General features: G+C 39.5%; 1 protein-coding gene across 2 annotated transcripts in view; it reads left to right on the top strand.

The window, feature by feature from the left end:
* The window catches only part of PPARGC1A (PPARG coactivator 1 alpha), a 364992-nt gene extending 351016 nt beyond the window's left edge, over positions 1 to 13976 (top strand). For both annotated transcript variants that reach the window (XM_058024483.1, XM_058024484.1), the window contains exons 11-13: positions 6666 to 6787; positions 7146 to 7297; positions 10175 to 13976. In XM_058024483.1, coding sequence (XP_057880466.1) covers positions 6666 to 6787; positions 7146 to 7297; positions 10175 to 10278 — 378 coding nt within the window. In that variant the 3' untranslated portion in view covers positions 10279 to 13976. The remainder of the gene's footprint in view (positions 1 to 6665; positions 6788 to 7145; positions 7298 to 10174) is intronic.
* Positions 13977 to 16071: the final 2095 nt, after the last annotated feature.

The raw sequence follows: 16071 nt of genomic DNA, 5'->3' as shown, positions 1-16071 counted from the left end.
GAAAGGATGCACAGTAAAAAAGGAGCAGAAGTTGTGACAGAGCCAAAAGTCATTCGGTATTGTGGGAGTAGTATCTAGAATTAGTCTCTGGGACAATAGGCATGGGAAACATTGGAAAAAGAAATGAGAAAAAAATAATATTTTAACATATTTTAATCTGTGAAAACCATGTTTGAAGCAATGCTCTCTGATTGTGCAGGCAGCTTGTATTTTGGCAGATGTGAAGACATATTGACAGAATACTGAGAAGAGTTAGAAGCACAGGCTTAGGTTTTAGAAGCCTGTGCTCCTGCTGGATGGCACAAGCATATTTGAACACTGCCCCTTCAATCTCACACACAGCACCTTGACTGTAGAACATTCAGAGCTAGAAGCCTGGAATAGTATTTTCCTGTATAGATTCCTGAATTCCTGTCCAGACTTATAACTGTGTACAGGTGGTTTGACTTCAAAAGGTGATGTGATATTCTTCTCATCTTCTTTTTCTTCTTTCCTCCTCTCCAGTTACTGGAGATTCATTGCCTTTTTTGTGGATTGAGGTCTTAATTTTGAGCAGGCATGCCTGAAAAATATGGACTGAGTCTACAAAGTACTTAGAGAATTTAAAAAAATATTTTTGTCATTCATTCATTCATTCATTCATTCATTCATTCATTCATTCATTCATTCATTCACTTATTTATACTTTTGATTGTGATTCCCTTCCTAACTGACCCAATGTTAGCACAGTTTAGTTTGATCTTCTTTTGTTTTATTTCACTGGGTCATGGGGGTTTTTTTAGAATGGATCCTTACTGAACATAAGAATGGTGTGCCACCAAGACCTGCTTAACCATGTCAGCCAGATCCTAGTGGGGACACATGGACTATGACTTGAGGAGCATTGCAGGGCAGCAGAATCTGCTTAGTGCTTTGTGGAAACTGGGATCCAACCCCCAACCAAGGCAGACCACAGTGATTTGCTGAGAGGCTTGAAGACCCCTTTTTTCCCCTGATACACTCCAGGAAATTTCTGAATTGTGTGGGCTTTTACCCCAGCAGTTCATCATTAGACCATGTGGCAAATACGTTTCAAAGCATGGCACTAGACATAGCACATTCCAGTTCTGGAGTCACTAGTTGGTGATTCCTCGTTGACATGGTGCACCAGGGCTGGAGGTTAAGCTGTCTGATGAGCAGCTTGGTGTTGTGGCTCTTTGCTACTGTGCCACTCTGGCCATGATACTGACTTACAGCACATCCTTCATGCAGTTCATTTACTGTGTGCTCTGGCTGCTGCCAAGAGGTATAGCAAAATCAGGTTATACTCAAGTATAAAATTACAATTAACATTACCAATTTTCATTCCTAAATGCTGGCAGACTTTATGAGAAAAGTATCGAGAGTCCCAGTCCCAGGGAGCTTACAGACATAAAAAGATAAATGTGCTGTGAGGCCACTGTATCAGAAAGAAACACATGGTTTCAAAGAAAATAAATTGCTCTAAAACAGGAAGCCAGGAGAAAGGTGGTTTCATAAATGAGTGCTTGCCTTCTCGAAAGTCTAAAACCAGAGTTAGCCTGTAATAGAATGCATTTCCACTTATGAAAGATTCAATGTATGTTGTATATTTAGTTTGGATTTTTTTGTTTGTTGTTGCTCATCTTGATGGCCTAGATCCCAGATACTCTAATTTTACTGTATATGTTTCTACCTAAATTTTGAGTTTTACTGGTCCATCATTATTTTTCTAGCAGTCACCATGTGGAATTTCTCTGAACTGTTCTGAACAAGATAATAATCTTGTTTGGGTTTTTTCCCCCAGTTTTTGTGATTTTTACTTTTGCCATTCATACTTACTCACAGGCCATACTAATTTTTCTTTTCTCAGTCTAAAGAATTTTTTTCTCATTATTGTTACATCAGAAGCTTAAGCTTTAATGGCTTATCTCCACCCTTAGCATTTCTGGTTTTGCAACTCTGTCCAACCAATCCCATTACGTTTTCAAAATGGTATTTGGCCTTCAGCTCCAAGGATAAAAGTCTTCATGGCTTAAAGTCTCTACTGGCAGAGAGGTCATTTGGCATGGGAGACAGCACAGACATGGAGTGTGTACCCAGCCAGACACCTGTGCTGGAGTGAGCAGCAGAGCCTTTACAAGCCCATAACAGAACCCAGCTTTCAAATGCTCCCGGATTTCTTCTCTCAGCTTCACATAAAGCATTACCTGGCTCTTGGAGAACTAGGTATGCCCCACAGACATGCAGGCAAAAAATGGTAGGAAAAATGGAAACAGCATCACCACAGGCAGGCAAAGATAACAACTGTTGGGGAAGTAGGAAAAAAGACCAAGGGAAAACTAATACATCTAATGGTCTGTGTTTAGTGAAATAATTATGAAATAAAGACTTATGAATAAGGAAGCAGAAAGAAAATAAAGTTTTGGAGGAATCCTTTGCAAGACAAAAAGATCCTTAGCATCAGTGAAAATTTAGAGGATGAGCAGTTCCTTTATTGACCCTTAGATGTGTAAGGTGTATCCCAGTCTTGTTTTCTCATATTTTGTTATTCTAATGCTTCAGGATTTTCATTTGAGACTTAAAATACTGCTTGTCAGTCCAAGATTTTCTGCCACATCTTTCTATCAATTTTTTTTTGCTGCCATGAAGAACGAGCAAGATTGTGAAACAAGACAGAGATGTTAGGCCTGGGGGAGTTGGCTGGACTTATTCTCTTTTTTCTAACCTGGCAGATCAAGGAGCCACACTTAATGCTTATGATACAAAATAAATAATGTGCACTTTTGGGAGGGAAATATGAACAGGTAGCTTCTGGTGTTTCCTGCAGGTTCCCTCTGCCCATATGTAATTGAAAACAAAAGCTTCTCTCTGCCCTTCTCTAGGTTTTCAAGTCATCAATCATATCCTCTAACAACTGCAGTAAACATTTTACTTATATGCCTATATAGACTTACACATGTACTTTATTATTAAAAAAAAGGTCCTTAACATTTAAGGGTGTGTTGCTATCTTGTTAGGCTTCTATAGCTCTTATTATTAATGGGAATAAAAGGAAGGCATCTCTATGAATATTAATATTCATAGTTGCTTTAAATAATCCAGAGTTAACCAAGGCAAAGACAATTCTATGTGAATCCTGCATTCTTGGGTATCTTATTCCATCATGGCATTCTGCTTAAAAAAATACTTAAACCCATCTCCTCATATGTGCACACTGGAGGACATATGGTGCATTTCAGCTTTAAATTTGAATTTCCTTGATTTTGCAGGTTTAACTTATTCCCTTAACAGTACTTTAACAGGCTTTTTTTTTTTTAATTGTTCAGTTTTGCTTTATTACAGTTGTCTTTAAGGGATATTAGAGATATAAAGGTTATTAGAGGGATAGAAGAAGGAAAAATTGCACAGGCATGCAGATAGACTTATGGAAGAGTGTGCAATAGATATTTCCATCACACTGTAATATAACAATCTCCATGTCAGTGAGTGAAACATTATGTTTTTTTCAGTTGAGATGTATTATCTCAGCTAAAGTATATTAAGCAGTCTGCTGTGTTATGTTCTGCTCCATCTGGTCAGTCATTTAGGTTCAATAGCAAGTATCAATGGAATTGTTTCTTATCAAGTGTTTCAGTGCGGTTAAATCCTTGATTTGGTAAAACAGTCTGAAAAAGTAATTACTCTGCATATGCAGATTTTCCTGGTTTTGAAGTTTATGGCACCCAACCATAGTGAAAGTAAGCAGAATTAGAATGTGGAAATGGAAGAAATGCAGATTTCTGTAGCTTGCACTCTGCAGTCCCTGGTTCACAGAAGCCCTGCCCAAACTCCTCTGTCAGGAAGGTCAGGGCTGTGGACTGGGACACAGTGGAGACAGAGATAAAAAGCAGCAGCTGTCTGGAAAGTACCCTTGTGCCCTAAATTATGGCTGCCCATGAGCACAAGTGCTTCTTTTAGCCATGCCAGCTTCTCCAAACTGCACTGCTGTGGCAGAGAGCAAGGGCAGCTTTTGGACCCTGTGTTTTGGAAGGTGTAGCATTTAAAAGTGGATGTGTCTGTCCCAGCATGGTTACAGAGGACTATCAAGGCACTCACCTTGGTTCCTTACATCATCAAAAGAGGCACTAGTTTCAAGTGTCTAAATTAGATCCTTACCAGGTCCCCCTGATTAAGGACAGCCGATACATATTTTGGTAAAGCAACCAAGGACTCCACTGGGCTTACCAGGGACCTATAAGGGACACAGGTAATTCTTTGTGCCATTCCTTAGTGGGTAGGGCTTTTGGGTAGGAATGTTTGATTCTTGAATCTCTGTTTTCTGCAGTTTTAAACTTTCATTTCTCAGGAGCTTTGATTAACTGGATCTTAGCCCCTGAGATTTGTGAGGCCAGGAAAAGAGTCAGTGGAAATAGTTTACTGAATGTGCTAGTAAGAGTTTCTGTTGGGAGACAGATATTTTAGTATTGGCTTCCTGCCACAGGAATTGTTTATTTATTTTGCATTAAATAGTTCCTGAGAGCAAAGTGCTCTCCTGGGAACAGGAAGACAAGATTTCCAGCACCCCAAACTAAGAATTCTGATGGTCTCTTTATCTCAAATGAATACTCAAACAAGTAAAGAAGTGACATCAATATAATTTCTGATTTTACCTGTGTTTTGGTCTGATTTCAATTGTATTGTCCATGGTCCAAGAGTGACTGGTGCTTTAAGCCTCTGTGAGGACTCATGGAAAAGATACATTTCATGCTATATCTGAATTGTAACACTATAAACTACCTGTCTCTTCAGGCTAGAATGTTTCTGAGCAGGAATGCAAGTCTATATTTAGGTCCCTAGTGCCTTTTGCGTTGCACAGTTGAGGTGCCATTAGCCTTTAGGCACCTCCAGGTTACGATAGTCATGAATTCTCAGCAGTCAGTGTAGCTCCTTCGGCATTCGGCACCTAAATTCTGCACAAGTCTCAGGTGCCAAAGCTGATGGTTTAAACTGACATTGCTGCGCTGACTGACAGATTTATGCCAGCTGAGAATGTGCTGGTGGTGGATTTATGGGGCTGCTGTGTGGGTGTGTAAGGGATGAGCAGCAGGGCCAGTAGTGCCAGGCCAGAGGCAATCGGAGACAGGAAGGCTGAGCACCCAAGCCTTGTATAGCTGGTGCTTCTTTGCCCTGGTTACCTTAAGGTCAGTGTTTTAAAGATTTCCTTTTTCCATTTTATTTTCTTGCAGCTCACTAAATGGCTCTGCCCTCAGAAGTGTTTATCCTAAAATTCATGAAGTGGCTCTTAAAGAGTTTTCTAGTCCTTCCCTCATTTCACTGAGCATTTGCACTAAGGAAGGAATGATACCACCACAGCTTGATTGTTATAAAAGTATCTGATGCTTTGTTCCAGGTGCTGAAAGAACATGCAGAAGAGACCCTAGCCTAGGGTCTTCGGTCAGGTGTTTTTTATTCTGAATAAACCAAAAGGCAGTGGTAACTGTGGGATATATTTTACTTCCTGCCATTCCCCTGAAATGTTTCTTTTAATAAAAGGCATATTTTGGACCCAGTCCTGGTTTCTGCTGGCATAGAGTTAATTTTCTTCTTAGTAGCTACAATAGGTACAGCACAGTATTTTGGATTTAGTATTAATGTTGATAAGACATTGATGTTATAATTGTTGTTAAGTAGTGCTTACTCTGAATGAAGGACTTTCCAGTTTCCCATGCTCTGCCAGGGAGCAGGTGCAGAAGATGCTTGCAGGGAGTGTGGCCAGGACAGCTGACCTGAGGTGGCCAAAGGGATATTCCATACCATGTGGAATCATGCCCAGTATATAAACCAGGGGGAGTTGGCTGGGAGAGGCAGAGCACTGCTCGTGGATGGGCTGGGTGTTGGTCAGAAGGTGCTGCACTGGTTTCTTTTGGGTTTTATTCCTCTCTCTCCCCTTTTCTTTACAATTACTGTCATTATGATTATTACTATTATTATGTCTGTCTTTGTTTCATTTATTAAGCTGATCTTATTGCAGATGTTTCTCCTTTTTCTGGGTTTTCTCCCCATCCCACCAATGAGCAGGGAATGAGCTAGGGGCTGCGTAGTGCTTAGTTTTTGGCAGGGATGACAATCTTAAAAAGTTTTCCCTCTGTTTAAAAGTATGGATTATTGGAGGATCAATCAGCCATTGAGTTTATGAGCTTATAATGTTATGCTTGTAATGTATTTTGTTATGTCTGTGGTACACTTATGCAATTATTGTGTTACTTTATGCTACTCTGCAAGAAAGATGAGTTTTGCTTGGTATTCTATACATGGCAAGAGAAAGGGAGTTCCTAGTTTGGAAGAGTTTGCAGTCCTGGAGGGGAACAGGTAGAAAAGGTGAGAGGGAAGAAGGTGCAGTAGGATACAAAGGGAAGCATCTGTCAGTGTACAGAGCAGTAACAGCAATCAGTGAACCCTTCCCACACCACCTGACAAATGTAGGGTCACTTAAATACCTTAGATGCTTTCCAGGAGGAAACTATTTTATGTTCGTGCAAGATGCAGTAGGCCTTCCACAAAAGAATGTTTCTATAATTATGCATCCTCTGCACATCTGTGTGTGTCTTTGCATGCATGTATGTAAAGGTTCATCTCTATTACACATTTGTTAAAAGAATACCTTCCCGGTTGCTCTCTATCAACAGGAAGAACGTCGTGTGATTTATCTGGGTAAAATCAGACCTGACACAACCCGAACTGAACTGAGGGACCGGTTTGAAGTTTTTGGTGAAATTGAGGAGTGCACAGTAAATTTGCAGGATGATGGGTAGGAACTTCTGAGATTACTTCTTGTTTGAGAGCTGCCATATGTAAAAAATTATGGCAGTGAGATTACTGGTATGGGAGTTACCAGTATAAGTAAGTCCTGTGACAGATGACATGCTGAGTTCAAAACCTTACTTATTTTCTTTCATCCTTATTTATTAATCTTGCTAGTTGAAATTTCCTGTCCCAGAAATAAGTATTTAGCTCCATGACAGGACAATCATGCTGATAAATGGATGCAGTACCTCTGGCATTTCCACTGCCGGGTCTCCGGCAAGTTCTTGCTTTCAGGAAGGGGTTACACTAATGTGTGTTAACTCTTCTCAGCTTTTGTTCACAACTGTATTTTTCAATGGCAGAGACAGCTATGGTTTCATCACCTACCGCTATACTTGTGACGCCTTCGCTGCTCTTGAGAATGGATACACTTTACGCAGGTCAAACGAGCCTGATTTTGAGCTGTACTTCTGTGGACGCAAGCAGCTTTGCAAGTCTAACTATGCAGACCTAGGTAGGTATTTTGCTCTATGTGAATTGAAATACCTAACAGGAATCTTGTAACTCATGAGAATTTAGGGTTTGCTTCTTTTTTGTTTACTGCTGATACCCTTTAAATGATTGGAGGGGTGTTGAAGAAAGTGGTTTTCACCTGCTGTAAGAAGTTTAAAAGTCTACTAATCTGAGCTGGCTTCTTTCAAATATTCCAAACTGAATATTGTTTTAAAGCCCATTTCCATCATTATCAAAAATAAGTGCCCAATATGCAATAATACATCTCTAAGTTGAAAAGATGGCACTGCAGAAACCTCCCACATGCTTTACTGTTTATTGCTGTAACTGTTTGATTCCAGTACCTCACTTATGTATATGAGAGATAAGCAGAGGATAAAGTAGATGCCCCAACCCAAAATCTTTGTTATGATTCTTACTTTGCTATGAGTTCTGTTGTAGATAGGCAGTATTTGCCAGGGGCACTCATTAAACACAATTCATAGTTGCTCAAGTTTGAAAGCTAGAAGAGCTTGTGGCCAAATCTGACCCTTAGTGTGGCAAAAGCCACTGATCTCAACTGGTGATTCTAAAATAGTGCATAAGCATCTATGTGTATGAAGGTGTCTCCTTGCAGGGCCTTCCAGTTGTGATGTCAGAGGCTCCAGCCTGTGGAAAGCTTTGCAATTCTCTTGGTGTTTGAAGTTCCACTGATGTGGGGCTTTATGCATAGCAGTCTCCAGCCCCCAGTATGCTGTGATAACTCCAGTCCCAAGTGTGCATACTGGCTGTGACAACACACTTGGGTCTGTCTGAGTCTTGCCTGGGCAAAAATCTGTGATTCTGTCCTGTGCTCCAAGTCAGGGTGTGGTGCTTCCCCTTGCAAGGATTTCTGGAGAAGTTCAAAGTCTTCCAGCAGGAGTACTGATGTAAAGTATGTGTGTAAAGAGACTATGCAGACTACCAAAACAGCCTCTGTAATATTACAACATAGGATAAACTCACCTCTTATTTAATTACCTTTTAAAATGTAAAGTATTCATTAAATGTTAAACCTTTCCTAATGCCTGTATAAATAGACTAAAGGCATGGAAAATACTCTTTTCTGAATTACATAGCAAGGCACATTTTTGCTGTTGAATCTGTATTAATCAGATATTGTAGATTTTTTAATGAATAAATGACCACAGTCATTAAAATCTCTCATAACCCTGTAACACAGTGCTAATGAAATCTTGTATGTGCTGCCCTCGGCTTTGTACAATGCAGGAAGTGAATGCAGATATATTTTTTCTAACCAATTGATGTCTTTTCAAAATAAATTATGAAGATTGTATGCATTGTTCACAATGAATATGCTATAATTCACTTCAGTGGCTAAACAGATAATATAAAGCTAAGAAAAGGCAATTGACTGCTGAAGAGATACAGGGTTGATGTAGAAAATATAAAAGGTAGCAAGGCATTTGTTGAAATGTAGGCTGATAAAAACAGTAAAACCAGATTAAAGTCTTGCCTTGATTTGACTTATCTTCAGCAATGGAAGCCAAGGTCATCTCTGTATCTCAGAAAATCTGGGGTTTAAAGTAAGTTGTCTGAAGGGAACCCTCTTGAACATTATTCATCACTGGGAGTATTCCCTGTCAACTCTCTCCATTGTGAGAGGGATTCCCAGAGTAGCTGTGAGCAGACTGTTTTCACTTTGTCCTGCTGACAGCTTGAGCTTCTGTACTTCAGACTGCATTCCCTGTATTTCGCAGAGTATCGGATAGAGCAACATAAGGAAATGGCAGGATGAACTTTAAAATTCATGAGCTGGTACCAGGACAGAGAGAATTAATCAGCTTTGGGTTGAGTACAGAAGAAAGAAAACACTTGAAATAGTAGTCAGAAGTTTAACACCTCTCCTCTGTGAGAAGATATTGTCTTAGCAGAACTTGTAATGAACATTTAATGCGCAGTGTGTCTTATAGTAGTAGATGGGGAGTTCTGATTAATTCAACACAAGAAATGGCAAGAAAAGGGCACTCACATAAAGGAGCTGTGACACAGGAACTGGTGAGAGTCAGTGTTAAGCAGGGTTGACTCCAAAAGGAAATTCATTGCTTGCAGCCATGTCAATAATTGTACTGGAGTTGTGTGGCCCCAAATGTACAATCCTTCCTCTGTGCTGGGAACAGACTGACGTCCGTGCCTGAGCAGCTGACAAGGCTGGAACAGGTATCCTAGGCAGCAGGAGCAGGCTGGGCTGTTGTTGCTGCTGTGGCTTATCACACACATGTGATGCAGAAAGCTGAGGAGCCCACCTGAGACTGCTCATGCAGCCTTGCAGAGGCCCTGCCCAGAATTGCTCACACTCTAAACAAGCAAACCCAAAAAGATAAATGGAAGCAAACCCAGAGATTCTGGCAGGCGTAAAGCATTCCACAAGACCCCAAGGGAAGGTGGGCTCTGTCCTCTGTATGCTGCTCACAGACTGCTCTGGCTTTCTTAATTTTCTTAGGAAAATTAAGTCTTGGACACGTTATGAAACAGCAGTTGGAAGACAAAGGTGGAGTTTTGATTAAGGTATCTGTCAAGATTATCTGGACTACTTTGAGACCTATATACGAGTGTCTTGGTGCTCAAGTCCTTGAGGAAACTGTTCTGAGTTAACCTGCTGTAAATGTATATGCAATTAGTGGTTCTTCCCCACTACTGATGATGGGTACCACTTTTGTTAGGTGCTGCTTCTTACCAGGAATGTCTAAAGCTTCTGTGATGGTCATTGCTAAGCTTTTTCATCCCATAAAGTTGTGGTTGTAAGTGGGTTGTTTCTTCAGCGTCTTGTTTGTACTGATACACAGAGAAAATAAGTAGTTCTTGCCTCTTACCTAAACTTGCATCTTTTGGGTTTCAGATTCAAACTCAGATGATTTTGATCCTGCTTCTACTAAAAGCAAGTATGACTCCATGGATTTTGATAGTTTACTCAAAGAGGCACAGCGGAGCCTGCGTAGGTAACAAGCATGTCATCCGAGGAAAACAAAGGGATGGCGAATACCTCACGGACATCACGTCCTTCAGTAATGGACAACTGCAAAGTCGTACTTAGGAATTTCTCCTACTTTACACTCTCTGTTCAAAACCATGGTTTACATGAACACAGCTGCTCGAGGAGTGGAGGGGCAGGGTGCTGCCCAGCAAGCACACGCGTGGCCATGGGTGTCAGCCGCGCTCTGGCGGGGGAGCCGGGCGTCCCTGGCGAGTTCAATGCAAATCACGAGACATGGCAGCAGTTCCACAGAGATACACGTACAACGATGAACTGCAAAATCTGTACATAGTGCATTTTAACAAAAAAAGAACAAAAACAAACAGAGAAAAAAACCCCAGTGTGAGAACTACGGCTGCTGATGTCTGGGGATCAGACACTGCATATTTTTTTTTGTAAAGAAGCTTCTTCTCACGGTGATAATATGACAATCCAGAAGAAACCACAGGTCCCAGAAGCCTGCAATCTGTCTTAGCTTTGTTTTAAGATTGTTCTTTTTTTGGTTGGTTTGTTTTTTGGGTTTTTTTGTGGATTTTATTTTGCAGAAAAGAAAATTAAAAGGCTCAAGCTTCCCTAACATTTTGAAGTTTCATCTTTTAATTCTGACACCCATGTAAATGTCTACAACATTGATCTTCCACAGCAGAATTTTCAAAGCCTTGTTAATGGTCAAATGTGCAGCTTGTTCAGCGATTTATTCTAATGAGCGGACGTGGTGTTACATTATTAATGAGAGTTGGATATAACTATCTGGGTGTGTGCACAGATAGTTTATTTGCTACATTCTCTAAAGTAGTTGAGTATTTACAAATGTTAAATGGAGTATTTTTATTTATGTACATACTGTATGACGATGTTCTTTTTTGTTACAGCTATGCACTGTAAATGCAGCCTTCTTTTCAAAAAACTGCTGAATTTTTCTTAATCAAGAATACTCAAATGTAATTATATGAGGTGAAACAATTATTGTACACTAACATATGTAGAAAGCTGAACTTACGCTTATATATATTTGATTGTAAAAAAAAAGAGAAAATCGTGTGGGTGAGGGTGTGAGTGTGCATATGTGTGCATGTGTGTCTGAGTGCAAAAATGCATTATACACATTCATCCCTTCTTTGGTGAGCTTATATAAGAATTTTGTCAAGAATTATCCTAGCCCAAAAGATATTAACCACCTTCTGCAGTATTTTTCCACATTTTTCTCATTGCTTGATTTTCCTTTGCAGTTTTATACACTGAATTTGTTAGGGGAATGAAATTTTCTCATCTAAATTTTTCTAGAAAATATCATAATTTTATGTAAAGTCTCTCAAATGGGTAATCATTAAGAAATGTTTTTATTTTATGTATCAACAGTAGTTTTGGAACTAGAGGTCAAAAATCTTTTTAAAATGCTATTTTGTTTTAATTTTTGTGATTTTAGTTTGATAAAAATATGCTGAGGTACTAAGTACAGTATGATTTTTACTGTAATTCTGTGTCTAAACACTGTTCTTGAAGCCAGTAATCTTTTCATTGGCAGAGTTTAATGATGGTATTTATCTATATTTTTTACAGTTATGCATCCTGTATAAATACCAATCCTTCATTCCTTTGTTTACTAAAGAGACATATTTATCAGTTATAATTATCCTATTTATTATAAATTATGAGATGACTAAAAGAATAAAAAGGCCAGTGGAAATTTTATACCTAGGATGCATGATGGTTGTCAGTTTGGAGTAAGCAAGTGCTTTGTTTGGAAATTCCGCTTTTGCAGAAGCAGTGGGTTGGTTTGGGTTTTTTTCCTTTTTTTTTTTACTATGCACTAGCATGGCCTCAAATGTGCCCATGACATTGTTGCTGATGACATTGCTTCTGTTAAATTAAATAGAAATTTCAGGAAAGAAAAAACCCACAAGAGTATAAACTACTGCTATTCTGAGCATCAGAATTTCATCTGAACTCGGAGTCTCTACTGAATCAGCAAAGTTTGGAATTTGCTTGTGAATGTATAGATTTCTTATTCTATTTCTCTTTGGCATTCATGACTCCTCTTAAAGGTATGGCACACCTAACTATTTAATCTACCTTCCCACTCCAAATCTTAGAAAACTGATTCTACCCCCATACCAGTGCAGTTGATTCTGATGGCTGCATTCATTTTATCACCAGCATATTGTGTTCTGAGAGATTCCACTGTCTGTCGTGTCGGATGCTTGCTTGATTTTTTGGCTTCTTATTTCTCAGTAGATAGATAGCAATAAAACAAAAAAAAAAAAAAAGAAAAGAACTTTTCTGGAAGTTCTGTGTTACAAATGTAACATCCTTTACTCTGCATAATTCTTGTTGTTGCTCTGTAGGTTAAAAATGCAGGTATTTTAACTTTGTGTGAATGCCAAACTAAAAGTTTACAATTTTCCTTTCTGGATTTTGAGTATCTTCTGTTGTAAAGAAAAATATTAAAAGCAATAAATTATTTTTAAGAAATCAATATTTAGTATATCATATTATGTGTTCAAGGACCAGATGCATTACCTATTTTGCCTTTACATTTCTGTCATTAAATTTTAAAATGTTCTCTTTTGCCCTAGATTGCTGACATTAAGAAATTGGTGTGGGGTTTGTGTGGGGGCATTATTTATTTTTCACCAAGCACACATAATGAAGTGAGTCAAATTTTTTTTTCACTGGCCTGGCAAACATTTTCATCTTGAAGATGGCTTTCCTCTGTGGATTTACAAATTACATATGAAATTAATAGAGCTAGGATTGCTGAATAAAGCTATTTGGATCTTTCATAGACACTGTGGTAGGAAATCCATCAAAATATAAACTCAGTGTTTACTTTTCTTTTTTTCTTCCCCTAGAACATTTCAAATTAGCACATGTACCACATTGTCACCAGAGGCAAATTGCAGTATAGCTGTGTGTGTTTTTTATAAGAAGACTGTACTGTTGCTTTCATGCTGTGGTAAGTACCACATCCACAATGCAGGTAACAGAACTGGTACTTAGGAACTGTGGTCTTTCCTAGAGCTGTAACCGAGGAATTCCTACAGAATGGAAAATTGTCTAAATACTAATCCAAGCAGAGGGAGCCTGAAGTTGAAGAAAAATATCTGTGCTAAACTACTCTGAAAAGCAGTTAGGCTGCCATCACCAAGAGCAGCCCTGAGAGGAAAGTTTGTGCCTCTGGGATAATAATACTTGGGTCAGTCAAAAAAAAAAAAACAAACCAACAAACACAACCACACCTCCTTCTCATCCCTTTAGATGTAAGCCTACAGTAGGTAATAATTATGTGTCCTTCTTAATGGCTGTAATGAGAACTTCAATCACTATAGTATAAGATCTGATCTATAAATGAACTAGAATAGCCATGTAATATAATGTGATGATTCTAAATTTGTACCTATGTGACGGACATTTTCAATAATGTGAACCACTGACCTGATGGAGCTACTGTAAGCTTTGTACAGTAGGTGAACATGTAAAGTTGTGGGTTGGACTATGCTGAACAGGGGAAGTGAGATAGTAGTTAAGCCCAAGCTGGGCTGTTTTCCACCTGCCGATTCTACATGTACTTTTGTGGTTTAATTCATTGTATGAAAATTCCTGTGATTTTTTTCTTTTTTTTTTTTTTTAATGTGCAGTACACATCAGCCTCACTGAGAAAATAAAGGGAAACGAATGTTTCAAATCCATTTCTGTTTCTCATTCTTATTACAGGTTTCCCCCCCACAATTGGTTGTGTAGTGGGTTTTCTGTTGTTCTTTCTAGTGGACTTCAGATTATTGGCCAGAGCATGCCTGCATTACTGCACTTTGTACAGGGGACAGCATCACCAGTTTTGATATATTTAATGGTAGAAAGTGGTATCTTTCTGCCATGAGTACCCAAGTGCATTGAAGACCTGTGCCATATACCATGTACGAAAACTTTCAAAACATTCTCAGTGAGTTTAAGAGTTATGGTTTGAGTTAGAAGGAGGTGGGTAATGTAAGGACTTTTCTGTCTGTCCATCCTGGATCCCCGTGCAGGTAGTAGGGACTGAGAAGTGCGAAATGGTTGGCATCTTCCAACCTAAGACAATAAACACCTGTTCTGGAAATAAGCCTGTCATGAGAGTTTTTCACCAGCTCCTGTCTCAGCAGACAGATCAGGAGGACCGGACAGGTAGGTGACAAGTGTGGCTGTCCTGACTCCTTTGAGGATGACACGGTGTGCACCACATGGGCTTCCACGGCAGCATTGCCACTGGGCAGGCAACTGGTAGGCTTAGGGATGGCAGAGGGTATTTGCACCCTTCTCTTTTAATGCACAGAAATAGGGGAAGAATGGCTGTTGTTTGGTTTGCCCAGGGCTCATTCACAGGTAGCCATTTTACAGCTGCAGGCCTGTTCTGCTGTGACAGCAGCCTTCTCTGGGGGCTCACAGCACAGCACCATGGGGCTGAGTCTTCTCACCAAATGTCACCTCAGCAGGGACCCAGCTGCCATGTGAGGAGCAGGTGCTGGACAGCCTGGCTGTGCTTTTTAAGGAGATAACTACTGAATTCACTTGAAAAAATTGCTTTTCTCAAAACAATCAGCCTCCACCTCATCTCTCTTCCTAGCATTGCTATTTAATTTATGCTCCATAACTTGCAAAAATGTTTAGCTTTTGCATTTTTACCGTTTACTAATCCAAGCTGTTCTTGGCTCTCGCAAGGGTGGTAGAGGGAAGTTCCTCACCCTGCGGGATTTGCGTTGTTGACTCTCTGATCAAATTAATGCTCAAAACGTAGTAGGCCAAATCATTCCTGATGTATTTCATCAGTCTTGCTGCTGCTCCTCAAGGAATGAATTTAGCCCAATATTTCTCCAGTTACTAGGCTTTCTAATTTCATTTGTTTATTCATTTCATATTTTTGCATAGCACTTTTGATGCTTGCCAAAAAAAGCACTCGACATTAGATTTCCAGGAAACTATTGCCTCCCATCTCTTTTTACATTATTAAAGTTTATTGCATAAAATCAGGGCTTTCCATTGCCTGTTATCCTGGGTCACCATTGTTCCCCACAGTGAATATTTCAAGCTGAGCACCTAAAATCAGATTCAGGCACCTCAATGAGTGGCCTGATTTTCAGAAATGCTGAGCATCTCGCAGCTCCCATCTACTTCAATTAGACCTGCTGTCTCTCAGCACTTTCAAAAATCAAGCCACATATATAGAGCCCCAATTCAGCACAGCGTTTACATTTGTGCTTAAGTCTGTCCTGATTCAGCAAAGCACTTAAGCATGAGTGGTTTTAGATCCATTGAAGTCAAGTGCTCGGCTGCTTTGAATAAAAATAGACTCCTGGATTGGGGCCTAAGATTCCAAATAGAGAAACTAACGCCTAATTTTAGGCTCCATTTGGAAAACTGCCTCTCCTACCACCTTTAACCTTTAATGCTTACAGAAAACATAAAAGTGGCCATCGGGTCTTAAGGGGAAGAGAGAGAGGTTTAGAGGAGAGAAGTGGAAGCAATGGACAAAATTATTCCTTGAGGAAAATGTTTTGAAAACTTTATATTCAATTCTTGCAAGATGCCTTGATTCATAGCTATTATTTCACACTGCGCTTCCAGGATCTCTTTGAAGATTAATGTACAGTTATTCTGTTGTCCTTCACCATTAATTAATAAATTGCTATATTAGATTTTAACCAATGCCAACTTCTCCTGCTTTTCTGCGAATCACATTCTCACCATTGATATTCAATGTTCACAAGCAAACTAATCTATAAATCAAT

Source organism: Melospiza georgiana, chromosome 5 (genome assembly GCF_028018845.1).
Source record: "Melospiza georgiana isolate bMelGeo1 chromosome 5, bMelGeo1.pri, whole genome shotgun sequence".
NCBI lineage: Eukaryota > Metazoa > Chordata > Aves > Passeriformes > Passerellidae > Melospiza > Melospiza georgiana.
This window is presented reverse-complemented; position numbering and strand designations above follow the sequence as displayed.